The sequence below is a fragment of the Neoarius graeffei genome, chromosome 3, assembly GCF_027579695.1.
Source record: "Neoarius graeffei isolate fNeoGra1 chromosome 3, fNeoGra1.pri, whole genome shotgun sequence".
In the NCBI taxonomy this organism is placed as follows: Eukaryota; Metazoa; Chordata; class Actinopteri; order Siluriformes; family Ariidae; genus Neoarius; species Neoarius graeffei.
This window is the reverse complement of record NC_083571.1, coordinates 16,682,184-16,709,829: the sequence shown is the minus strand read 5'-3', so window position 1 is coordinate 16,709,829 and position 27,646 is coordinate 16,682,184. Positions and strand designations below refer to the sequence as shown.

At 40.0% G+C, this 27,646-nt stretch overlaps 1 protein-coding gene across 6 annotated transcripts in view; it reads left to right on the top strand.

Annotated features, from left to right (window-relative positions):
- Nucleotides 1–27,646, top strand: part of trdn (triadin) — a 265,042-nt gene that overhangs the window by 174,203 nt on the left and 63,193 nt on the right. For all 6 annotated transcript variants that reach the window (XM_060916449.1, XM_060916445.1, XM_060916447.1 and 3 more), the window contains 5 exons: nt 5,770–5,862; nt 16,929–16,961; nt 17,079–17,132; nt 17,225–17,272; nt 25,579–25,629. In XM_060916449.1, the coding sequence (XP_060772432.1) occupies nt 5,770–5,862; nt 16,929–16,961; nt 17,079–17,132; nt 17,225–17,272; nt 25,579–25,629 (279 nt within the window). The remainder of the gene's footprint in view (nt 1–5,769; nt 5,863–16,928; nt 16,962–17,078; nt 17,133–17,224; nt 17,273–25,578; nt 25,630–27,646) is intronic.

Here is a 27,646-nt window from a genome sequence, read left to right as displayed (position 1 = left end):
TTTCCCAAGAGTTCGGGACATGATGCTCGGAAGTGACCAGGCTTGCCACAGTAGATGCAGCACTTGTCCCTCCTTCTGCGCTCCCTCTCAGATGCGGAGAGGCGAGTACGACCCACTTGCATGGGTTCTGGACAGTCACTGAAGGAGGTAGACGGTCTCCAGGTAGAGGTAGGGAGGCTGGGGGGGCTCAAGGCTTGGTGGCGTTCTCTCATCCTGTTGTCCAGACGAATAGCATGCGAGATGAGGGTTTCGAGGTCACTTGGGCATCCAATAGAGGCCAGACCATCCTTGATGGGGTCAGACAGACCATGGTGGAAGGCTGACACCAGGGCAGTCTCGTTCCATCCACTTACTGCTGCGAGTGTTCGGAACGAGATGGCGTAATCTGCGACGCTTCCTCCTTGCCGGATGGACATGAGCTTTCGGGCTGCGTCGGTACTGATGTCTGCCTGATCGAAGACCCGAAGCATCTCTTCAGAAAACAGCTGGAAATCAAAGCACTCAGGTCCCTGTCTTTGCCAGATAGCAGTAGCCCAGGCTCGCGCCTTACCAGCTAATAAGGTGATCACAAAGGCAATCTTGCGGCGATCCGTAGTGTAGGTGGTAGGCTGAAGCTCAAAGGTGAGTTGACACTGGGTAAGGAACTCTCGGCACTCACTGTGCTTGCCGTCATACCTCTGTGGTGCAGGAAGGCTGGGTTCGCGAGGTGAAGAAGGCAGCATTGCAGGAGGCACTGGAGCAGGAGTGGGAGCTGGATCAGGAGCAGGAACTGGATCAGGAGCAGGAGATGCAGGCAGAGATGTCAGCTGTGCCAGGGTTTTCCCAATTTGCTGAAGCAGTTCCTCGTGGCGAGCGAGGGCCTCACGTTGGCTGGTGAGCGTACGTCCATGAGCGTCCATGGTCGCTCCGAAGCGTGTCAAAGCTGCCATAATTCCCTGAAGGTTGGCCGGGTAGACAGTTGAAGCAGCCTCTGCTGAGTCGGTCATGACGGAGTCTTTCTGTTAGGGTTTTGCTGGGATTCGAACCTGGTTCGTTGGTGTGATAATCCAGCAAACCCCCACTAGGCCACCAGGGGGATGACTCAAATGCAGAGGCGTGAGGCGGAAGTAGAAAAAGAATCAAAAGGTTTATTTAAACTATATACACTATATACAGGGCAAAACAAAAGACAAAAAAAAAACCCAAAGAGTATTATCCAAAAGAAAAGCAAAGTGCAAAAATTCAAAAGCTAAGAAGATCAAAAAACACAGTACAAAGGAAACTGGAGATAAACATAACAGCACAAAGACTCCGTGACAAGAGGACTGAACTCAGGGGTATAAATAGACAAACTAATTAAGGACACAGGTGAAGATAATTAGGCAATTAACACAAACACAAAACACAGGAACAGTGGCGGCCTCTAGAGGCCAAAATAAACACGACATGAAAAGGAAATAACAGCGGCCTCTAGAGGCCAAAACAGTCCTAGTCCTAACAGAAGCTGTATCTAAATGCGATCCAGAAGCGCAGACATCTTCTCTGGGCCAAGGCTCATTTAAAATGGACTGTGGCAAAGTGGAAAACTGTTCTGTGGTCAAATGAATCTAAATTTGAAGTTCCTTATGGAAATCAGGGACGCCGTGTCATTCGGACTAAAGAGGAGAAGGACGACCCAAGTTGTTATCAACACTCAGTTCAGAAGCCTGCATCTCTGATGGTGTGGGGTTGCATTAGTGCACGTGGCATGGGCAGCTTACACACTTGGAAAGACACCATCAATGCTGAAAGGTATATCCAGGTTCTAGAGCAACATATGCTCCCATCCAGACGACGTCTCTTTCAGGGAAGACCTTGCATTTTCCAACATGACAATGCCAAACCACATACTGCATCAATTACAGCATCATGGCTGTGTAGAAGGAGGGTCCGGGTACTGAACTGGCCAGCCTGCAGTCCAGATCTTTCACCCATAGAAAACATTTGGTGCATCATAAAACAGAAGATACGACAAAAAAGACCTAAGACAGTTGAGCAACTAGAATCCTACATTAGACAAGAATGGGTTAACATTCCTATCCCTAAACTTGAGCAACTTGTCTCCTCAGTCCCCAGACATTTACAGACTGTTGTAAAGAGAAAAGGGGATGTCTCACAGTGGTAAACATGGCCTTGTCCCAACTTTTTTGAGATGTGTTGTTGTCATGAAATTTAAAATCACCTAATTTTCTCTTTAAATGATACATTTTCTCAGTTTAAACATTTGATATGTCATCTGTGTTCTATTCTGAATAAAATATGGAATTTTGAAACTTCCACATCATTGCATTCCGTTTTTATTTACAATTTGTACTTTGTCCCAACTTTTTTGGAATCGGGGTTGTAGAAGTTTTCTCTATTTCTTTTCTCTGTTTATCTGTAATGATGCTGCTGAAATCTTAATTTCCCTGAGTGAATCCGCCCAAAGGGATCAATAAAATTTTATCTAATCTAATCTAATCTAATCTAATCTAATCTAATCTAATCTAATCTAATCTAATCTAATCTAATCTATCCAATTTACGAGTCTGAATGCAGTTAATGTACAAGTCTGAGTTATCAGGGCTCAAGTCCAAGTCAAGTCACCAGTCCTTAAAATTAGGGCATAAGTCGGACTCAAATCCGAGTCCTGGACTTGAGTACTACAAGCCTGTCCTGAGTGATGGGTGTGTCAGAGTAAGAAGGGAAGCTCATGAAACGATGCACCCATCATGTATAGTGTCCACTATACAAGTCTCTAGAGGCAGTGTTATGATCTGGGGTTGCTTCAGTTGGTCAGGCTGAGGCTCAGCAACGTTATGGGGCAATAAAATGAAGTCAGCTGACGACCTGAATGTACTGAATGACCAGGTTATCACCACATCAATGGATTTTTTTCTTCCCTGATGGCATGGGCATAAAATTAGGGCCCAGGTTGTGAAAGTATGGTTCAGGAAACATGAGGAATGATTTTCACACATGAATTGGCCACCACAGAGTCCCGACCTTAACCCCATTGAGAAGCTTTGGGATGCTGGAGAAGACTTCACGCAGTGGTTCAACTCCTCCATCCTCAACACAAGATCTCAGTGAAAAACGAATACAGCTCTGGACTGAAATGAATGTTGTGACATAAGTTTATTGAAAAAAATGCCATGATGAATGCATGCTGTAATCAAAAGTAAAAGGTGGAGCAACCAAATATTAGAGTGCACGACTTTATTTTTTTCTGGCAGGGCAGTGTATCGGAAAAGTTTTACTATAGAATCTGGTGTACCACCGTGAGGTTGAATTCTCAATTCTGACTGGTCAGAAAGTGTTGATTAATTTTCTATAAAAGCAGCTCTAACAGTAATTTGCCTATTCGAGACAAAAAAATCACAGGTTTATTGTATTATATTAAAATATTGCTCTTCTAAATTTGGAGTCCTGCGACCTCAACGCCCACAAGGGGGTGATTCCTGAAATCACTGGTGGGAAGGGTGAACACAGGCTGAAAGCCAGGCGGTCTAAATGCTCTGACTGGTTGTCCTGCTCCCTTGCTTCCCACCTGGATCCCCAATGGGGAGCGAAGTGGTGCAGACGAGGACTGCGCACCCTCATCACCACCGTTAACAACAAATCCTTTGTGCAGGCTATGTCCTCAGAAGAAGAAGATAAGTCTTGGTCTGAAGCATTATCATTTGTATATTGCAGATGCGCCACATAAATGGATTAAAAAAGTTCTCTGAGTCACCATTTATTGATGTTTATATTAAACATTTTTGGAAGCAGTGTTCAGTGTTGGTGCTTTGTTACAGTCAGTAATTAAGTTTTCTTCCACGTTAAGTTCTTTGAGACAGAGTGGAAGAAAACTTTCTGCAGTTTCTTGGTAACATGACAAGTTGCATTTTTGTCTTATTAAATTAAAGAGAATAAAAATAGAGACTGGTGATGGAATAAATGTTTATAGCTGTAATAAAGTATAATTTATTACATAATGGAGACTACCTTGTTTTGTAGATGTCCCACAACATTAACCATAATTATAAAAAAAGATCAAATGTATAGTATAAATGTGTCATTCTTGAATAATTTTTTTTAAAATGTTAACACGAGACAATTGCTGAAGTGGAATAAAAATGTCAGGATGTGTTGTCATAGCAAAATAATCAACTCCAGGGAGTTAAAAGTAGCTCCCATTTCTGTCGAGCCGCATCACACCATCATTCTTTCCTTTTCTATTACAGAGCATACACAAGTGTTTTAATCCATATGCAGTGAATGGTGGCAGTATTTTGTTTTTGACATTAAGCTGATGTCGGATGTTGTCTGAAGCAGTGCTTGAACGCTTATAGATACAATTATACAGCAAAATACACAGTACATAAACAATATTACATTACATTTCATTGTGATGTTACATACACTCACTGGCCACTTTAATAGGAACTTGTTGATTCTAAGATTCCTCTTCTTGGCTGGCAGGAGTGGAACCCAATGTGGTCTTCTGCTATTGCATGCCGAGATGCTTTTTCTGGTCACCACAGTTGTAAAAAGTTGCTATGAGTTACTATATCCTTCCTGGCAGCTCGAACCAATCTGGCCATTTTCCTCTGACTTCTCATATCAACAAGGCATTTGTTTCCATACACACAACTGTCGCTCACTCAATGTTTTTTTTTCCCCACACCATTCTGTGTAAACTCTAGAGACTGTTGTGTGTGAAAACCCCAGGAGATCAGCAGTTTCTGAAATACTCAAACCAGTCCATCTGGCTCAAACCAACACCCATGCCACTGTGAAAGTCACACTTTGAGATCACAATGTTTCCTGTTCTGATGTTTGAAGTGAACATTAACTGAAGCTCTTGATTTGTACCTACATGATTTTATGCATTGTACTGCTGTCAAGGGTACTTTGCTGTCAAGGGTACATTGTACTGCTGATTAGATAACGGCATAAAACAGCAGGTGGAAGGGTGTACCTAATAAAGTGACCAGTGAGTGTATGTGCTGTTCTGTTCAACATTTTTCACAAGGAAAGCCATGAAACCATAAAGTCTCCATCACTGAACAGTTAATAACTTCAAGAAAATCAACTTCAGTTAAAACTTCTGTATAATGAATTCAGAAATCACTCTGATGATTATGATGATCAACTCAGACGTTTCTGGTAACACAATTGCACTTTTTGATTATAAAGTCTGGATCCATATGAATTTATTGATTTAAATACAAATATTACAACAACAAATTCTCATATTGATGGCCCTGGACTTTGTGAAACTTGTGTTTATGCTGAATACAATATGTTGTTACATGCAGAGATTACTAGCTCCTTTAGTGCTATGATTGTTCTGGGCTGATTCTGACTTATGATGATCCCAAAGGTGTTCGGTCTAGAGACCTTGGAGGCCATTCAACTGGACCTCACTTTCCGATCCACTTCTTTGGAATGTCTATGGATCCAGACTTTTGGGACACCCTGTATAGTATACAGCTACAGAAGCTAGTTGTTTATAATCACATGATCTGTTATCACCTAAATGATGTGTTGCCTTTTGAGTCTGATTCCTTTCAAGGTTTCTTCCTCATGCTGTCTCAGGGAGATTTGTCCTTTACCTCCATTGCCTCTGGCTTGTTCATTATGGACAAATTTATCAATTTTAAATGTATATCTGGAATTTATATTTCTGTTAAGCTGCTTTGTGACTGCTGTTAAAAGAACTATACAAATAGACATGAATTGAATTGCTTGTAACATTTTCTTTTTGCATTTGCTTGCATTCAGATAAACAGAAAGAGTCTCCCACCTGTGTGTGTATGCAGCCAGAACACCCCATACTGCCTCACATACAAGATACTAAGCCAAAGGAGGAACAAGGTACCTCATACTGACTCAAATGATCACATTATTGTGGATGTCAGGAAAGAGCTAACAAAATGGATAAAATCACAAAAGATATTTTACCAAGTCATGAGGGATTGATGAACTCGATCCAGTATCCAGCTTTCAATTAAGTCAGTGGCAAGTTATTTGGTAGTTTTACTGTCATTTTAAACAGAGACACCTAGGATTAGGCGTGTGTGTTGTAAAGATAGATAGATAGATAGATAGATAGATAGATAGATAGATAGATAGATAGATAGATAGATAGATAGATAGATACTGATGCCTGTATAACTTTTGGCTAAAATCAACACACACACACACACACACACACACACACACACACACACACACAGATAGCTAGCATATCTTAAGATATTATATTAATAGTGAACAAAAAAAAATCAGAATATAATTTCAACACTCGCTAATAAGTTGCACACGCAGCTTCCCACTGCTTTGTGTAAGAGCCTCAGAGACAGCAACATTATTTATTTATTGAAACTTAATTTATTTGTATACAGTCAAAACTTTAGGGAGAACTCCCCCAGACAGAAACAATAGGGAGGAGGGATGCGAAACTTCTGCACTCATACAGTAGCTGAGCATTCCTGCCAGTTTTGTCCAGCTCCTTCTGTTGTTCTTGCATAGATCAGGGCCAGAAATTATCTTCTGCTCTAAAGTGCCATCTGGCGGAGATTTCAGTTCCATCTCCCATCCAGCATGTGTGATTCAGTTCTTTTCTACGCAGCCTTTAGTGAAATCTGACCTGGACATCAAGGAAAGGTGTTTAATTTTGAGCTATGTTTTTCACAATCACCCCAAATTAAAACAGCACAACTTTTCGACTTTACCTTTACCATAGGACTGAATTTCAGTCGACAGTCTGTCTCTTATTTAACTCTGCATCAATCAGTCGGTTCACTTAGGCATGTGGGAATTTCTGAAGCGGTCATTAATTAAGGATTTTCCATCATCTAAAATTGCACACACACACACAAAACAGTGCCACCTGCTGTATGTTCAGTGATTATATTCATCCTCCCCCCCCCCCCCCCCCTTTCTTTTTTCTCTACACACTGTTTGCACTGTTATTGGAGTTGCTTTTAATCTCATTGTACATGGGTATAGTGACAATAAAGGCATTCTATTCTATTCTACTATTTTGTAGCTTTGTCTCATCACAAATTCATAGAGTATAATATATAGATTTAGGCACTCCCTAAAAGCAGAGCTCCCATCTGTTTCTGGGTTGTAGAATTTTCTTATAACATAGCCAGTCTCTTTTGTTTTATTTCTTTACTGGCTCGCACTGGCCACTAGGCGGTGTGTATGACTGGTAATTACTAACACTGGCCACTAGGCGGTGTGTATGACTGGCAATTACTAACACTGGCCACTAGGCGGTGTGTATGACTGGCAATTACTAACACTGGCCACTAGGCGGTATGTATGAGTGGTGGTACACGTACACGGACAAACCACAAAAAATCGACTCGATGGGTTTACCATTTTTTCTCAGGTATGGTGCTCCGCTGGGAGCTCCGCTATAATTAACATAATTAATCCTGTCCTGAAGTTGCATATTACATGATGCTTTTAATAACGAAGCATGTATAATTTAGTTGAAGTGCCAGAATGATTTGTGAACAGGAATAATTGATGCTAATTATCTTTAATTTAATTCATTAAAAAAAAAAGAAGAGGTACACAATATAATGCATAAGGTCTTATCATGTAGCACATACAAAGAAAGAACTCATGCTATTGGACACATATGGCAAAAATGTCACGTATATCAGATGGATTTCCATGGAGGCCTTAACAATAAGTCATAGGTCATTTAATAAGTCATAGGTCATTTAAAATCCTAATTAAACTTCAGGCTTGTAGCTCATTCAGTTCTCATGGTAACTGTCTTGAATCATTATTTTTAGAGGAAGAGAAAAAGGATGTACAACAAAACCCTGAGCAAGGTACCAAGTCTTTCTCTCTTTTTCTTTTGGATATAAACTACTTGCGATATACGGTACTGTGCAGAAGTCTTAGGCATACATAAAGAAATGCTGCAGAGCAAAAATGGCTTAAAAATAATGAAATAAAATGTTTCAACATTCAAAAAAATACTATAAACAGTAATCAGTAAGCCATAATAAATGAAACAAAGTCAATATCTGGTGTGAGATGACCCTTTGTTTTTTTTTAAAAAAAGTAGTCTCAGATACAATGAGTGCAGTTTTGTAAAGAAATGAGCTGTAGGTTTTACTGAGCATCTTGCAGAACCGGCCACAGTTCTTCTGGACACTGTGACTGTCACACTTGCTTCTTAATTTTGCACCAAAACCCAGTAGCCTTCATTATGTTTTCTTTTTTAATATGAAAAGTGGTCTCTTATGTAATATTCTGCTCAGATACAATTTTTTTTTCCTGTAACATTTAATTTTGTGCTGGAAAACGAATGTTTGGAACTCTAAAATATTTTTGTACTGATTCGGTAATATTGTCATAAAATAGAAATCTATAACAAAATTTGTATGAAAAAAATAGGGTGCTAAGACTTTTGCACAGCACTGTAAGCTGTTTCCATATTTAATGTATTTTATATTTCATTTTAGTATGAACAAATCAGAAATCTTGCTTTTACAAAAATTAAAAATAAAACCCATAATACATCATGTAATCTATACAAATACACATAGGATTCATGTTTCTTATAGTGATACACTAACAAAGCAATGAATGAACTAATCAACAAATTTGTCAAATTTTGAAATTTTATAAGTAAACACATTCTTAATTAAATTAAAAATGTAAGATCTCCAACAAAGTAAGTGATATTTCCCCAGTGTCTGTAGTTGTTATTAATGTGAATGAATATTGCTCTATTATTAATCTAAAGCACGTGGCAATTTGCAACTCTTTCTATTCGCTCATAATCACAAACTTTCAGTAGAACATATTCCTACTGTCCTCCAGCAGCTTCACTAGCTTCCTGTTAAATACCGTATTGACCACAAGATTCTGCTACTCACTCGAAGGGACTTCATAACCGAACAGCTCCGTATCTCTCTAACTTACTTCACATCTGCACACCTTCTCATACTCTTAGATCTTCTTCCATCAATCTCGTTACACCTTCAGCTTGTTTGAAAACCATGGGGTTTAGAGCCTTCAGTCGTGTCGCTCCTCACATGTGGAACTCTCTTCCTCATGACATTTGTAATATTGATTCTCTCCCAACCTTTAAATCCTGCCTTAAGACACCTTTAGAAACTTGCCAACTCTGTCTGACTTCAGCGCTTAATAACGTTACAATTATATTTTTGTGTTTTAGGCTTTGTATGTTGATTTTTATTGTGTCCTTAAGTGCCTTGAAAGTATAAATACAGTGGTGCTTGAAAGTTTGTGAACCCTTTAGAATTTTCTATATTTCTGCATAAATATGACCTCAAACATCATTAGATTTTCACACAAGTCCTAAAAGTAGATAAAGAGAACCCAGTTAAACAAATGAGACAAAAATATTATACTTGGTCATTTATTTATTGAGGAAAATGATCCAATATTGCATATCGGTGAGTGGCAAAAGTATGTGAACCTTTGCTTTCAGTATCTGGTGTGACCCCATTGTGCAGCAATAACTGCAACTAAACGTTTCCGGTAACTGTTGATCAGTCCTGCACACCGGCTTGGAGGAATTTTAGCCCATTCCTCCATACAGAACAGCCTCAACTCTGGGATGTTGGTGGGTTTCCTCACATGAACTGCTCACTTCAGGTCCTTCCACAACATTTCAACTGGATTAAGGTCAGGACTTTGACTTGGCCATTCCAAAACATTAACGTTATTCTTCTTTAACCATTCTTTGGTAGAACGACTTGTGTGCTTAGGGTCGTTGTCTTGCTGCATGACCCACCTTCTCTTGAGATTCAGTTCATGGACAGATGTCCTGACATTTTCCTTTAGAATTCGCTGGTATAATTCAGAATTCATTGTTCCATCAATGATGACAAGCCCTCTTGGCCCAGATGCAGCAAAACAGGCCCAAACCATGATACTACCACCACCATGTTTCACAGATGGGATAAGGTTCTTATGCTGGAATGCAGTGTTTTCCTTTCTCCAAACATTGCACCTCTCATTTAAACCAAAAAGTTCTATTTTGGTCTCATCTGTCCACAAAACATTTTTCCAATAGCCTTCTGGCTTGCCCACATGATCTTTAACAAACTGCAGATGAGCAGCAATGTTCTTTTTGGAGAGCAGTGGCTTTCTCCTTGCAACTCTGTCATGCACACCATTGTTGTTCAGTGTTCTCCTGATGGTGGACTCATGAACATTCACATTAGCCAATGTGAGAGAGGCCTTCAGTTGCTTAGAAGTTACCCTGGGGTCCTTTGTGACCTTGCCGACTATTACACACCTTCCTCTTGGAGTGATCTTTGTCAGTCGACCACTCCTGGGGAGGATAACAATGGTCTTGAATTTCCTCCATTTGTACACAGTCTGTCTGACTGTGGATTGGTGGAGTCCGAACTCTTGAGAGATGGTTTTGTAACCTTTTCCAGCCTGATGAGCATGAACAACGCTTTTTCTGAGGTCTTCAGAAATCTCCTTTGCTCGGGCCATGATACACTTCCACAAACATGTGTTGTGAAGATCAGACTTTGGTAGATCCCTGTTCTTTAAATAAAACAGGGTGCCCACCCACACCTGATTGTCATCCCATTGATTGAAAACACCTGACTCTAATTTCACCTTCAAATTAACTGCTAATCCTAGAGGTTCACATACTTTTGCCACTCACAGATATGTAATATTGGATCATTTTCCTCAATAAATAAATGACCAAGGATAGTATTTTTGTCTCATTTCTTTAACTGGGTTCTCTTTATCTACTTTTAGGACTTGGGTGAAAATCTGATGATGTTTTAGGTCATATTTATGCAGAAATATTGAAAATTCTAAAGGGTTCACAAACTTTCAAGCACCACTGTAAATAAAATGCTTTCTACTTCTTTTTCTTCTTCTTCTTCTCATCATCTTCTTTTTCTTATTTCATAATACTTCATGACTACAAGTACCTAAAAATTGCATTTTTATCAAATTCCTTTGAAAAAAAAAATTTCTAGGAATAAACTCAAGATCTGAAATAGCTCAGCAGATTTGAATGAAATAATTATTTAAAAAATGTATCTGATTTATACGCTTTTGTATGTTCATCTTTCTGCACTCCAGTTGTGAAGCAGATGGTGGATTCTGAGTTACCACAGAAAAAGGGTAAAACAAACAAACAAAAAAACCCCCGGCAACTTTCCCATGATTTCTTAACATTTTGTTGTGGTATACAGTGGTGCTTGAAAGTTTGTGAATCCTTTAGAATTTTCTATATTTCTGCATAAATATGATCTAAAACATCATCAGATTTTCACACAAGTCCTAAAAGTAGATAAAGAGAACCCAGTTAAACAAATGAGACAAAAATATTATACTTGGTCATTTATTTATTGAGGAAAATGATCCAATATTACATATCTGTGGGTGGCAAAAGTATGTGAACTTCTAGGATTAGCAGTTAATTTGAAGGTGAAATTAGAGTCAGATGTTTTCAATCAGTGGGATGAGAGTCAGGTGTGAGTGGGCACCCTGTTTTATTTAAAGAACAGGGATCTATCAAAGTCTGATCTTCACAACACATGTTTGTGGCATGAATTTTTTCATGTTTCTTTATTCATGGCACTAATAAAGGAGATTTCTGAGGACCTCAGAAAAAGTGTTGTTGATGCTCATCAGGCTGGAAAAGGTTACAAAATCATCTCTAAAGAGTTTGGACTCCACCAATCCACAATCAGACAGATTGTGTACAAATGGAGGAAATTCAAGACCATTGTTACCCTCCCCAGGAATGGTTGACCAACAAAGATCACTCCAAGAGCAAGGCGTATAATAGTCAGCGAGGGCACAAAGGACCCCAGGGTAACTTCTAAGCAACTGAAGGCCTCTGAACTGAAGAACACTGAACAACAATGGTGTGCATGGCAGGGTTGCAAGGAGAAAGCCACTGCTCTCCAAAAAGAACATTGCTGCTCATCTACAGTTTGCTAAAGATCATGAGAACTAGTCAGAAGGCTACTGGAAAAATGTTTTGTGGATGGATGAGACCAAAATAGAACTTTTTGGTTTAGATGAGAAGCGTTATGTTTGGAGAAAGGAAAACACTGCATTCCAGCACAAGAACCTTATCCCATCTGTGAAACATGGTGGTGGTAGCAGCATCATGGTTTGGGCCTGTTCTGCTGCATCTGGGCCAGGACGGCTTGCCATCATTGATGGAACAATGAATTCTGAATTATACCCACAAATTCTAAAGGAAAATGTCAGGACATCTGTCCAGGAACTGAATCTCAAGAGAAGGTGGGTCATGCAGCAAGACAACGACACTAAGCACACAAGTTGTTCGACCAAAGAATGGTTAAAGAAGAATAAAGTTAATGTTTTGGAATAGCCAAGTCAAAGTCCTGACCTTAATCCAATCAAAATGTTGTGGAAGGACCTGAAGCGAGCAGTTCATGTGAGGAAACCCACCAACATCCCAGAGTTGAAGCTGTTCTGTACAGAGGAATGGGCTAAAATTCCTCCAAGCCGGTGTGCAGGACTGATTAACAGTTACCGGAAACATTTAGTTGCAGTTATTGCTGCACAAGTGGGCCACACCAGATACTGAAATCAATGGTTCACATACTTTTGCCACTCACAGATATGTAATATAGGATCATTTTCCTCAATAAATAAATGACCAAGTATAATATTTTTGTCTCATTTGTTTAATTGGTCAATTGTTTAATTGTCTCATTTGTTTAATCTGACATGCGTTCATTGAAATACCACAAGGACAAAACACCACAGCTCTCTTCTCACCCTGTCTAGACAGTCCTGTTCAAAACAGCTGATTTGAGCGCCTGTTCCTTTAAATGATAATTAGCTCCTTCCCCCCTTTCTGCCAGCCAATCAAGTAGCACTTTCTTCATGAATATTAATTCACAAAGGCAGTTCTCAAGCCATGAGTGGAGATACTCAGATGAGGGGCGGGATCATTCTAATGAGCTCCATTTGTGATCTAGAAAGAGGAGCCAAATCTGAATGGCTTATTGAACATGTTTTCTGAAATAGACAGAGCAAAAAAAAAACTGACTGGGTGTCTTATTTTAGAGTTTGTGGGTTTGTAGGCTCCAGATATCCAAATGTATGTGCACAAGTAATTATTTTTTTTTCATAATATGTCCGTTTTAATTAAAATTATGATTAATCTTGCAAATCTTCTTATTAAAGAGTATCTTAATATATTTCAGTCATACAAAAATTCAGGATGCTGAATAAAATATAAACAGAATACGTTGGTGATGTGCAAATCATGGAAACCTTAATTGAAAATAGTACAAAGACAACATATCAAATGTAGAAACAGAAATTGTATTGTTGCTTGAAAAATATATGCTCATTTTGTAGTTAAAGAATGCATATTATTGATTTTAATAAAGAAAGCTAAACATAGACTTCAAAACCTTTCAAGGTCCAAAGGCAGCCAGTATGCATTTCTAATCCATCTTTCCTCTAAAGCACTGTTAGGACACATTCAAGATAATAACTTGTATCTGTTATTGTTTCTGTTCTTGTTCATTTGTACATAGAGGAACAAAAAATATTGCTTTCTCTGACACTGTGCTCATCTTGCACACTTATATTGCTATTGATTGTATTATTCAGTAGCACTTCCTGTGCATTAAAAAGCAATATGAATAAGAGTACATTGTAAATCAATTCCTGATTAGGGCGTTTAAAAGAGCAGCATTGCTCAGCTTTCAGTCAGATCAGCATTCATTTGCTTTGTGATTTGTTTACACCACAACAAAACACTGATGTTTAAGCACAAAAGCAGTCCCAACATCATGCAGTCTCTGGTTCCATAACTGCAGTTTCTTTAGTAACAACTTACACAGGGGCCTGTCTGGTGGATGGTCCAAAAAAAACCCAAATGTGGATTGTTGATATGTTGAAGTTTTCATTTGTTTAGCACTTTTGGAAGGAGTCTCCAGTGTTTGCACTTCAGTAACACAAGAAAGTGCTTCTTTTTGCCTAATTAACTTCAAAAGAGAAGCTGATGAGGGAATGACTATTTATTGCTGCTAAATAAAAAATGAACCAACAACCATATCCTATTGAACTGGACAGCTTTCCAAGCCAACAGAAGACAGTTGTAGTTATGAAGGATAATTAGTCCATGGATCTCTATCTAACTAAGAATTTAATAGGCTTATCTTGCTAGTTAGCAGTGGTAGTATTGGATTACTGATCAGAAGGTCATGAGGTCAAATCCCAGCACCACCAGGCTGCCACTGTTAACCCCTTGAGCAAGGCGCTAAACCCTCAACCACTTGTATAAATGGGATGAATGTAAATCATTCTGGATAAGGGCATCTACCAAATGCCATAAATATAGATGTAGTCAGCTAACATCTATCCATCCATCTATTATGTGTAGCTGCTTATCCTGTTCTACAGGGTCGCAGGCAAGCTGGAGCCTATTAGTCAGCTAACATGCCTGATTTATATATTGCTTTATCAAACTTGCATAAAAACTAGGCTAAAATCTACTGTACATCAAGAAACTAGCTAGGTAACCCTTCCTAGACACGTTGTTACTGATGAGTTGTCTACAATGAACACATTTAGCTTGCTAACTTTCTTCAGCTTACACGAGTTTATGGTATCTGTTTGGTCAGCACCTTGGTTTTCAATGCCAGGACAACATCTTTGATGATGTAAAATATTACATCCTGAACATGACCACAAAGCCACACAGACTTGTATGCCTTCAATTTCCTTCTAATACAAACACTCAAAGTTACTATGAAAGATGTAGGGGAGAGCAGGGAGACTTGGGACAGGGGAGACATGGGACAGTTTGCATTCCCATAAATAAATTTCAGCCAGTCGGCTTTTAGATTACATCAGAAGTCAGATGTTGCCCCTTAGAGTAACCTACTTCCTTTGGAGCCAGGAAGCTCCAGACAGACTCCTCCATGCATTACTGCAGACCAGGTCAGAGGTCAACTGAGGAAGCTTCACCCCAGGAAAGCAGCAGGCCCGGACAAGGTGTGTCCCCGACTACTGAAGACCTGTGAAGACCTGTGACCTGGGTGAATCACTCCAACGCATCTTCAACCTTAGCCAGCAGCTGGGGAGAGTGCCCACCTTCTGGAAGACATCATGTATCGTTCCAGTTCCCAAAAAGAATCGGCCCAGTGAGCTGAACGACTTCAGACCAGTGACACTCACTTCAGATCTGATGAAGACATTGGAGCGGCTCTTCCTCAGCCTCCTCAGACCCCAGGTACAACATGCCCAGGACTGTCTGCAGTTTGCGTACCAGGCAGGTGTCGGTATGGAAGACGCCATCCTCTACCTGCTACACCGAGCCCATTCGCATCTGGATAAGGGAAATGGCACACTGAGGATCCTCTTCTTGGACTTCTCAAGTGCCTTCAACACCATCCAGCCCCTATTGCTTCAGGACAACCTGAACAGGATGCGAGTGGACCCCTGCCTGGTCACCTGGATCTCCAGCTACCTCACTGACAGGCCGCAGTATGTCAGGCTGAAGGACATCACATCTGACACTGTGATTAGCAGCACCGGAGCACCCCAGGGCACGGTGCTGGCCCCTCTTCTCTTCACCCTGTACACCGCGGACTTCTGCTACAGCTCGGAGCTGTGTCACATTCAGAAGTTTGCTGATGACACAGCCATCGTTGGGTGCATCAGTGATGACAGAGAGGAGGAGTATAGGAGCCTGGTGAGGGACTTTGCTGTGTGGTGCAACAGGAACCATCTGCAGCTCAACACCTCGAAGACCAAGGAGCTGATCATTGACTTTGGGAGGTCCAGACTAAGGTCACGACCAGTTCTGATCGAGGGAGTCGAGGTGGAGGCTGTGTATTCCTACAAGTACCTCGGGCTGTGGCTGGACAGCAAGCTGGACTGGACTTGCAACATCAAACACTTATACAGGAAGGGACAGAGCAGGCTATACTTCCTTAGGAGACTGCGGTCCTTTAACATCTGCAGGAAACTCCTGTGGATGTTCTATCAGTCTGTGGTCGCCAGTGTCCTGTTTTACACCGTGGTGTGCTGGGGGGGCAGCACATCCAAGGAGGACACATCCAGGCTGGACAAACTGATCAGCCGGGCCGGCTCTGTGGTCAGCATGAAGCTGGACTCTCTGGTGACAGTGGCAGAGAAGAGGTCTATGGACAAACTACTGAACATCATGGACGATGCCAGTCACCCTCTGCACACCGTCATCAGCAACCAGAGGAGCCTGTTCAGTGACAGAATGCTCCTTCCCAAGTGCAAAAACTCCTTTGTCCCTCACGCCATCAGACTGTACAACTCCTCTCTGGGGGGGGGGGGGGGGGGGGTAACAGGAGGACAGAGGACGGGAAGGAGCAGTAGCCGAGCCTAACTATACATAGTTTTTACTGACGTCACGGCATTGCCACTCACAGGTATGTAATATTGGATCATTTTCCTCAATAAAGAAATGACCAAGTAAAATAGTTTTGTCTCATTTGTTTAACTGGGTTCTCTTTATCTACTTTTAGGACTTGTGTGAAAATCTGATGATGTTTTAGGTCATATTTATGCAGAAATATAGAAAATTCTAAAGGGTTCACAAACTTTCAAGCACCACTGTACACCATTTGGAAGGATTAATTTAGTAAATTAGTGCTAATCCATAGAAATAAATGGATAACATTTGAAGTAATTTCAATTGGATTCTTTTCAATTTGATTCTTCAGTAAAAATCTTAAATTCCTCAGTTAGATTATAAAACTACAAGTCATGTCAGGTTGCTAGGCTAGTCAGGCCTTTTTGCAACCAGGTTGCATGCACATTGTCTACAAACACAAAAAGGATTGATACTGATACACCATGTCATGTGAATATGCTCATTTATTGGAATAACCCTTTAAAATGATATATTTATTTTCTAATTGTAGAGGACGTTGATGTTATAGCCCCACTGCAGGACCGTAAGTATATTATAAGTATGCTCCAATGCTATAACTCTGCAATTTACATTTATTTATATTATTAAAACAGTATAAAGAGAATGTTAATTGCTTGAATTCTTTCATACATCCTTGCAGTCCCAGCATGCCGCCCAGCACCGGTGTATTGCCCAGCTCCACCCGGCTGGTACGGTGAGTACACTGACACCATGATGTACAGTACAAGAGCTCATGCTTTTTAATTTGATTGAAATTTATAATCACAGTCACCATCTACTTTGCAGTGCATCACATAGTCACAGATAGTCCATTACCACCGACGCCTGTGAGAGGTACTAAAAGCCGTTTCACTTCAATTAGTGTGGGTCATTTATTTCACAACTGGCAAAGCTAATGCATGTGACTGCAGCATCTGAGCTATAAAGCCTGAGGAATTAATTAATGCTAATGCTTCTGAATGTGTGCTCTTACATCACAAAATGGTGTCCTGAATAAGTATTCACTTCCTGTTAAGTTTTTCCACATTTTATAGTGTTAAAATGGACTTAGATTATATATCATGAATCCTCAATTATTTACAGATGAAAACATGATGACATAACTATTCAGCCAGAACCAATGAATTAGTTCTGTGACATGTGCCAAGAGGAGTAGCATAAGGCAATAGGAAATAGATACAATACAATAGATGTCATAATCAATCTTTGCCAGTTGAATGTCAATATACTTCATTGGCTTTGTTTTCAAACTTTAAGTCTGCATTATCTCATATATATATATATATATATATATATATATATATATATATATATATATATATATATCAGTGGCGACTGGTAGTCTTTCAAACAGGGGAGGCTGGTCGGTTACAATATTTCCAGATTTTAAAAGGTCACAAACTGTGAAATAGCAGGTTCTTTTGGCCCATTAGCCTACTGTCCAATATACATGATAGTGGTGTTGGGGGGGTATATTTTAACATTTTATATTTTAAAATTGTGGCATGCTGTTTAAAAATTGATCATTATTGAAAGCAGCTCTTTGTCAGGAACCTCAGCAGTAACAGCAGAGTGTTCTGGAATAGGCACAAGCACTGACCTTGGGGAGCCAAACATAGAGCTGGGTGCCACACATTTCATTCAAACACACTTTCCCTATATTTTACTTATTTTGACTGAGAAATGTTTTATTGACAATTTTGATAACCCTTCACTTTTAATCCAGGTCTGTAGTGTGAAATGTTCTCGGCTGTGTTTTTGTTTAAAAATGTTTTCCAAATTGTAGCTGTGTTTAATTCATATCCAGAGAAATATATATTCCAATATAATATACTCAGCATAAACATTTTAAATAGATTCTATATTTTTGGTTCATCCATGACATATTACTAAAGTAGCCTATTTACTGTTGTTGATGTGGGTCACTTGCTGTTAGCCAATTCACTTTCTCGTACCAGGAGAGCTGAAAGGAACGAGTATTATTCCCTACCTTTTTCACCAAGTCAGTTTGAGGCGTTGGTCTACCCTGCTCTTTAATTTTAATTTTTTCCTCGAAAGGAAGACTGGCAAATGGCTTTGCCAAAATTAAATCAGCAATGCTTGGCATCCGTGCGCAGCTTTCTTGCTAGCTGACTAGCCCCCTCAAGTTCAAGTTCAGTCACTCAAATAAACGAAATTTCTGGAACTAAGATAGCAAACTTGACAACACTATATTTACACTTTATTTACAATGAAAATATATACAAACTAAAAAAGCTGGTAGAAACCGTATGTAATGAATGAAATCGAAATGTAAGCTGATCTCTTACAGCACTTGCGAATCCACATGGGACTGAACTGAAATTCACCGCTGCCTGTCTATATTTGAAACGAGCTGTCAATCAAAGAAAATATCCGGCTGCTTTCACCAATCACCAGTCTCCTCGCGGAAACTGCCATGTCCCTCCCACTGTGAGGCTCGGAGTCTGTGGGCGGGCATTTTCGCAGTATTTGTCCAATAACCGTCTTGCATTTTGAGATTGAAAAGCGCATAGCTCCCAAATGCCATTGAAGTCCACTGAGGCTGGGAGTCCATGAGACTCCGTGGGCGGGCGTTTTCGCAGTATTTGTCCAATAATCATCTTGCATTTTGATATTGAAAGCGCATCGCTCCCAAATGCCATTGAAGTCCACTGAGGCTGGGCTGCATCGCGCTGTCACGAGGGGGAGAAACTCACGCTCACATTAGGCGAACTGGGGAAAGTTATAACGGAATGATTTCGCACTGTAGTTGGGTTGAGCACATATATTTCTATGATTCTGGAACTGAAATAGCAATGTTATAAGGTCGGCTATAACATAAGCCTAGCGCAATTCATCCTACACGATGTTCGTCATTTTAGAGGAGGCTGAGCCTCCCTCGTTGTCTTAGAGCAATTGCCCGTGATATATATATATATATATATATATATATATATATATGGTATATACACACACACACACACACACACACACATACACACACACCACTGAAGTATTATCTCATTATATCTCATCTCATCATCTCTGGCTGCTTAATCCTGTTCTACAGGGTCGCAGGCAAGCTGGAGCCTATCCCAGCTGCCTACGGGCGAAAGGCGGGGTACACCCTAGACAAGTCGCCAGGTCATCACAGGGCTGACACATAGACACAGACAAGCATTCACACTCACATTCACACCTACGGTCAATTTAGAGTCACCAGTTAACCTAACCTGCATGTCTTTGGACTGTGGGGGAAACCGGAGCACCCGGAAGAAACCCACGCGGATACGGGGAGAACATGCAAACTCCGCACAGAAAGGCCCTCGCCGGCCACGGGGCTCGAACCCGGACCTTCTTGCTGTGAGGCGACAGCGCTAACCACTACACCACCATGCCGTCCCTATCTCATTATATATTATATAAATAAGCATACTTTTGAATGAATTATTTGCATATGAAGAATAAACCTCATCTTTTTATCTTGTTAGAACAAAATATTAATATTTTCACAGTGAGGACTCTCTCAAAAGAAAGACTGTTTTAAAAATTGTTTCTTCATTCATTAATTAAAGGTTCTGACTGCAAAGCTGAATTCTGGGCAAAATGTTCCATTTCTATAGCTGTTGGAGTTTCAAGATGTTGCGCTGCTGCACACACACCATGTATCCTGTGTGTAAAGGTTTTTCCAAGATAAAAAGTGTCCCACATTTTTGATTACTGAGATTGTCGAAGCAAGTGAGCAACAATATCATGTGACCACTATGGGGTGTGTTTAACCTACTTTTAACCAAAACAAGTCAGCATGGTCAACATGGCGGACTCCACTCTACCTCCAGCTAAAAGCCAGTGGAAAAGAAAAGGAAAACCTGCCTAGTGAGTGCCACTGCAAGATAGAGCAAGGTTAGATGACATGTCATTTTTCTGGACAGGTAACTAAGCTATTCTAGCTAGTGCTTAGCCATCTTAGCTTTAGAATGCGTGGGCTTGACTCCACAGTAGCGAGTATGGAGTTATACACCTAATGTTTTGATCTTACAGAGAAAGAAACAATAACACAAAAGCAGTAACAGAGAAAAGATATATTCATCTTTTGTTTCACAGATCTATTTGTGAATGTCAACCACAAATTACATCCCTGCAGCTCAAAACTCTCTGAGGTTGATGCAGAGTCACGATGTTTTCTTTTCCACATGTTGCCATCTTGGTGTGACGCAGTTCTGTAATTATGCTAATTAGTTAAAGCAATGCTTGGCTGTTTCCATGGAGCCATACTGTTTACCTCAAGAGGGAGGATATTCGGTCCCAAAACGGAGAAAAGCGATCCTCAGCACATCAAAATGATCACATCTCATCTGCATGATATTGTTCTTGCGAGACATAGGAAAATGCCATGCACAATAAAAAATTTTTAAATTTTCAGATAACTTTGCAATCAGTACCTTTATATATATATACTGGATATATACAGACTGTGCAAAGAAGCCCCAGAAACAGTCCAGCACATAGTAGCAGGGTGTAAGATGCTAGCTGGATCAGCGTACATGGAGAGGCACAACCAAGTGGCTGGGATAGTATACAGGAACATCTGCAACCAGTATGGAATAGAAGTAACCAAGTCCCAATGGGCCATACCACAGAAGGTGGCTGAGAACAACAGGGCCAAGGTTCTGTGGGACTTCAGCTTCCAGACTGACAAACAGATCCTGGCTAACCAACCGGACATAGTGGTGATGGACAAAGAGCAGAAGAGGGTGGTGGTGATAGATGTGGCGATCCCAGCTGACGCCAACATCAGGAAGAAGGAACATGAGAAACTTGAGAAGTATCAAGGGTTGAAAGAGCAGCTGGAACGGATGTGGAAGGTCAAGGGTTGCGTGGTCCCCGTGGTAGTGGGGGCACTTGGGGCAGTAACCCCCAAACTGGGAGAGTGGCTCCAGCAAATCCCAGGAACAACATCTGAAGCCTCAGTCCAGAAGAGCGCAGTCCTAGGAACATCGAAGATACTGCGCAGAACCCTCAAACTCCCAGGCCTCTGGTAGAGGACCCGAGCTTGAGGATGACATGGATACCACCCCCCCCCCCACCCCCCACCCCCCCCCGGGGGTGAGAAGGAGATTTTTTTTTTATCACGGGCGATTGCTCTAAGACAACGAGGGAGGCTCAGCCTCCTCTAAAAATGACGAACATCGTGTAGGATGAATTGCGCTAGGTTTATGTTATAGCCGACCTTATAACATTGCTATTTCAGATCCAGAATCATAGAAATATATGTGCTCAATCCACTACAGTGCGAAATCATTCCCTTATAACTTTAATGTGTGCGTGAGTTTTTCCCCCTCGTAACAGCACGATGCAGCCCAGCCTCAGTGGACTTCAATGGCATTTGGGAGCTATGCGCTTTTCAATCTCAAAATGCAAGACGATTATTGGACAAATACTGCGAAAATGCCTGCCCACGGACTCCCAGCCTCAGTGGACTTCAATGGCATTTGGGAGCTATGCGCTTTTCAATCTCAAAATGCAAGACGATTATTGGACAAATACTGCGAAAACGCCCGCCCACGGACTCCCAGCCTCAGTGGACTTCAATGGCATTTGGGAGCTATGCGCTTTTCAATCTCAAAATGCAAGACGGTTATTGGACAAAATGCGAAAATGCCCGCCTACGGACTCCCAGCCTCACATGGGAGGGACATGGCAGTTTCTGCGAGGAGACTGGTGATTGGTGAAAGCGGCCGGATATTTTCTTTGATTGACCGCTCGTTTCAACTATAGACAGGCAGCGGTGAATTTCAGTTCAGTCCCATGGGGATTCGCAAGTGCTGTGGTGTATTGTAAGAGATCAGCTTACATTTCGATTTCATTCATTATATACGGTTTCTACCAGCTTTTTTAGTTTGTATATATTTTCATTGTAAATAAAGTGTAAATACAGTGTTGTCAAGTTTGCTATCTTAGTTCCAGAAATTTCGTTTATTTGAGTGACTGAACTTGAACTTGAGGGGGCTAGTCAGCTAGCAAGAAAGCTGCGCACGGATGCCAAGCATTGCTGATTTAATTTTGGCGAAGCCATTTGCCCGTCTTCCTTTCGAGGAAAAAATTAAAATTAAAGAGCAGGGTAGAGCAATGCCTCAAATTGACTTGGTGAAAAAGGTAGGGAATAATATGTGTTCCTTTCAGCTCTCCTGGTACGAGAAATTGAATTGGCTAACAGCAAGTGACCCACATCAACAACAGTAAATAGGCTACTTTAGTAATATGTCATGGATGGACGAAAAATATAGAATCTATTTAAAATGTTTATGCTGAGTATATTATATTGGAATATATATTTTTCTGGATATGAATTAAACACAGCTACAATTTGGAAAACATTTTTAAACAAAAACACAGCCGAGAACATTTCACACTACAGACCTGGATTAAAAGTGAAGGGTTATCAAAATTGTCAATAAAACATTTCTCAGTCAAAATAAGTAAAATATAGGGAAAGTGTCATTGAATGAAATGTATGGCACCTAGCTCTACTGCTGAGGTTCCTGACAAAGAGCTGCTTTCAATAATGATCAATTTTTAAACAACATGCCACAATTTTAAAATATAAAATGTTAAAATATACCCCTCCCCCCCAACACCACCATCATGTATATTGGACAGTAGGCTAATGGGCCAAAAGAACCTGTTATTTCACAGTTTGTGACGCTGCCAACAATCAGCCAGATCAGAGGCAAGAGTATGGGCAAAATTGATGTTTTTTCTTTTAAAATCTGGAAATATCGTAACCGACCACCCTCCCCTGTTTGAAAGACTACCAGCCACCACTGATATATATATATATATATATATATATATATATATATATATATATATATATATATATATGAGAGAGATAAAAAGTTATAAAAAGTATTTTATGCCATTTTCTTTGTAAAATCTAGAACAAATCCAACAATCAACATTTTGAGAAACTTATCTGTAACATTCTTCCCATTAGTCTGAGTAGAGGCTCTTGAAACTGATATTTTTGGTTCTGAATATACTAAAATAAATGATTTTGAGAAAAACAGTTTTAAAATCCAATGTGATTTCATGTGTTTCCACTCTAGTTGGTATTGTTTAATAGGTTTATAAAGAAAACTATGTCATAATGGCACAAACATTGACATATATTTATATCAGGAAACAATATTTTTACCTCTGCCAACTTGGTTGGAGGAGGTTGTGTTTTCACCTGTTTGTTTGTTTCTGTTCCCATCGTAACTCAAAAAGTAGTGAATGGTTTTTGACGAAATTTGGTGTACAGCTTTAGTATTATCCTAGGTACAGGTGATCTGATTTTGACGCTGATAATATGTGGTTTGGCAGAGGTACGCACTCTACTGTGTGCCCTTCTAATTTTCTTTTTATTTGCAGGGATAAATTACATGATATGATTGTGCCAAGTGGGTGGAGCTTAAAACTCTCTTCACTGTTGATAGTGGTAGTCATGAGTGGCGAACACAGTGAAATCAACATTTTATGTTGGATTTTTCCTATCTCATCTCATTATCTCTAGCCACTTTATCCTGTTCTACAGGGTCGCAGGCAAGCTGGAGCCTATCCCAGCTGACTACAGGCCTTTCGCCTGTAGTCAGCGGGGTACACCCTGGACAAGTTGCCAGGTCATCACAGGGCTGACACATAGACACAGACAACCATTCACACTCACATTCACACCTACGGTCAATTTAGAGTCACCAGTTAACCTAACCTGCATGTCTTTGGACTGTGGGGGAAACCAGAGCACCCGGAGGAAACCCATGCGGACACGGGGAGAACATGGAAACTCCGCACAGAAAGGCCCTCACTGGCCACGGGGCTCGAACCCGGACCTTCTTGCTGTGAGGCGACAGCGCTAACCACTACACCACCGTGCCGCCTTGTTGGATTTTTGATTTAGTTATTATTATTATTACCGTTTATGGGATGAAATATCAAATATAGTTTATACAGAAAATCTGAAAAATGATGACTGTAACAAAAATTTAGGTTGGTCCATTCCATAAATATTTGAATGATTTCACATGCTTGAAAATAAAGTGTCACATGGTCTCAATATGACAGTTCCTGTCACTTTAATTGCAGCCAAGACTAGTGGGGGGGGATTACTTCTGCAAACAAATTAACCTTTATGTAACAATTATATTTTTGTGCACCTTCAATTTTTAGACATATCGTGCAATATGTTGAAAAGTTAAATAAGTAAGTAAGTAAGTAAGTAAATAAATAGAAAACCAAATAAAGTCCATTTCAGCTGCAAATTTTCACACTATAAAATTTAGAAAAGGTCAAGATGGTGAGGGGGTGAATACTTATGCAAGGTCTTGGACTATTTGGTTTGCTTTCATTTCAAAGCAGCTCATTAAATTTCTATTTTTTTGTTAATTATCCTTTAATTATTATAATATATTAATTATTAATTTACCCTTTTTACATTAATTAAAGCACTGGCTAAGTCTTATTCAATATTTTCCCCATCCTCTTTTTCTAAAAAGGCTGCTCATTATTCGAGTGGCTGGAGTTGATATTTAACGGTGTAGAAAACAATTCAGGCTCTATTTTTAGACTGAGGGAATGATTAGTGCACAATTAGCACTGCTCCCGTGCCAGGGTAATTAGTGAGATTAAAACTCATTATTAAACCTGGAACTGGAATATGTTTGTGTTTTTCTTTTGTGTACTGTCTTGCTCAGTGAATAGGCCAGAAAGCACAGCTAATGTCTATGACACTAATCCACCAGTCTGGGTGGTTTTATACTTTTCCTGATGGATAAGACATAACGAAATGCTTGGGCATTGCATTTTTTGGGGCTTCATATTTAGCCTGTCATGTTTCATCTTTTCCTGCTTTCATAATGCATTCCATTCAATGAAAGAGAAAAAAAGCCCAAGATAAAAAAAATAAAGACAGTCTCCACACTGTCTGGTGTCCTGTTTTCATGCCATCCCATTCAGCATTGTTTTGCTCAACTCTGAAATGTCTTTCTACTTACTGTGTCTCATTTGCTATTCTAACCTGAGCATTTCTCAACATCCCAGGTTACTGAGATTTTTGACCATTTTGGCATTCTTTTGTTTGTACTTTTTTTTTTCTTCAGAGGCTCAATTTGCTGCAATAGCAACGCATGCAGTCACGCTTCAAAGACAAAGTATGTCCTCTTCTTGACAACAGAATTTTTCTCTCCATTATATAGTGATTTTGTAAAAAAAAAATTGGGGGGGGGGGGATAAATTATGGGACACAGTGTGTTTAAATAATGAGGAGTTGTGGATATAATTACATTTAGTAATATAAAAGTCATAGTCAGCTTCATTAAGGAGTTTTCCTTAATGTCATTAAAATTAAACTGCTCTGAAATTACTACATTAAGTCCATGATTTAAATGAGAGCTAGTTCGTGGTCACAAAAACATTCATTTGGGGTGAATATTGTATTTTAAAATGAGTGTCACAAAATGGAATTGAATTCAATGATTTTTGCAACAGGAACTTAAACATAAAAATGATTTATAATATTTAATGATTATTCGTTGAAGATGAAGTGAATATCAGTGAATAATAAATAAGATGAAGTCAAGGTCATTATTCACAAATATAGAGGCTTTGCACGCCACCATGTGTAACTACGCCACCATGTGGCACACTTGTAGTGCTTCATTCAGCTGAGTTAGTTGTTATTGATTGGTATGGGAAGGTTTTGCTGCATTTTTGGATGTGCAAATTGTTCTGAATGAAACAAAGACATCAGATTTTTCAATTTACCAAAAGTAATTCATCATCGGAGGAAAGAAACTAGAGAAATTTCTGAACATACAAGGAAAAATAGGGGCAAAACATTCAGTGGGACTCTGTATCGAACGGAGAGATAAAAAACCCTATGGTATGCTCACTTCATTTCCACAAAGGTAAGAATTAAAAAATAATAATTATATTATTAAAAAGTGCATTTGCATTCGGGGATCCTTCAGAGCATGTTGTGTGCATGCTTGGGACCCAGTCATTATGGGGAAACACCTGATGCTGATTTGAGCGCAATCAACATGCTGTTTTCACAGAGACTTTGTGAAGTATTCTCTCAGGTATGTGATGGTAGATGGGTCTAAGTGCAGGAAGTGTTTATTAGCAGGCGTGATATTTACAAAAACAAAACACAAATGAAACCGAAAGCAGAGTTATAAACATGGCTAGAAACAAATGTGACAGTGATAATAGGTCAAAAAGCCTCTGGGTCCTTACAGGGCATGCTGATTGTGCTAAAATCAGTATCAGGTGTTTCCCATAACGACTGGGTCCCAAGCGCACGCACAACGCGCTCCGAAGGATCCCCAAATGTAAATGCATGTTTTAATATTAATATATGTTTTTATTCTTACCTTCATGGAAATGAAGTGAACATACAGTACCATAGGGTTTTTGACCTCTCCATTCAACACAGAGTCCCACTGAATGTTTTTCCCCATTTTTCCTTCTACATTTAGAAATTTCTCTACGTTTTCCCCCAATGATGAATTCATCCATCCATCCATTATCTGTAACCGCTTATCCTGTACAGGGTCGCAGGCAAGCTGGAGCCTATCCCAGCTGACTATGGGCGAGAGGCGGGGTACACCCTGGACAAGTCACTAGGTTATCACAGGGCTGACACAGAGACAAACATCAATTAAACGTCGGTCAATTTAGAGCCACCAATTAACCTAGCCTGCATGTCTTTGGACTGTGGGGGAAACCGGAGCGCCCAGAGGAAACCCACACAGACATGGGGAGAACATACAAACTCCACATAGAAGGCCCTCGCCGGCTGCTGGGCTCAAACCCAGGACCTTCTTGCTGTGAGGTGACAGTGCTAACCACTACACCACTGTAGTGGTGTAGGCACCCCAATGATGAATTACTTTTGGTAAATTCAAAATCTGATGTCTTTGTTTTGTTCAAAATTATTTGCATATCCAAACCACAGCAAAACCTTCCCATACCCATCAATAACAACTAATTCATCTGAATGAAGCACTACAAGCATGCCCCCTGTCATGGTGACATAGTTGTCATTGCTATGGGGTCACGTGATTGTGCAGAGCCTCTATTCACTGAGCCTGAGGTGGAAAACTATTTTCATATAAATACATTGGTGATTATTTTTTTAAATCATATTTAAAAAAATCATTTATA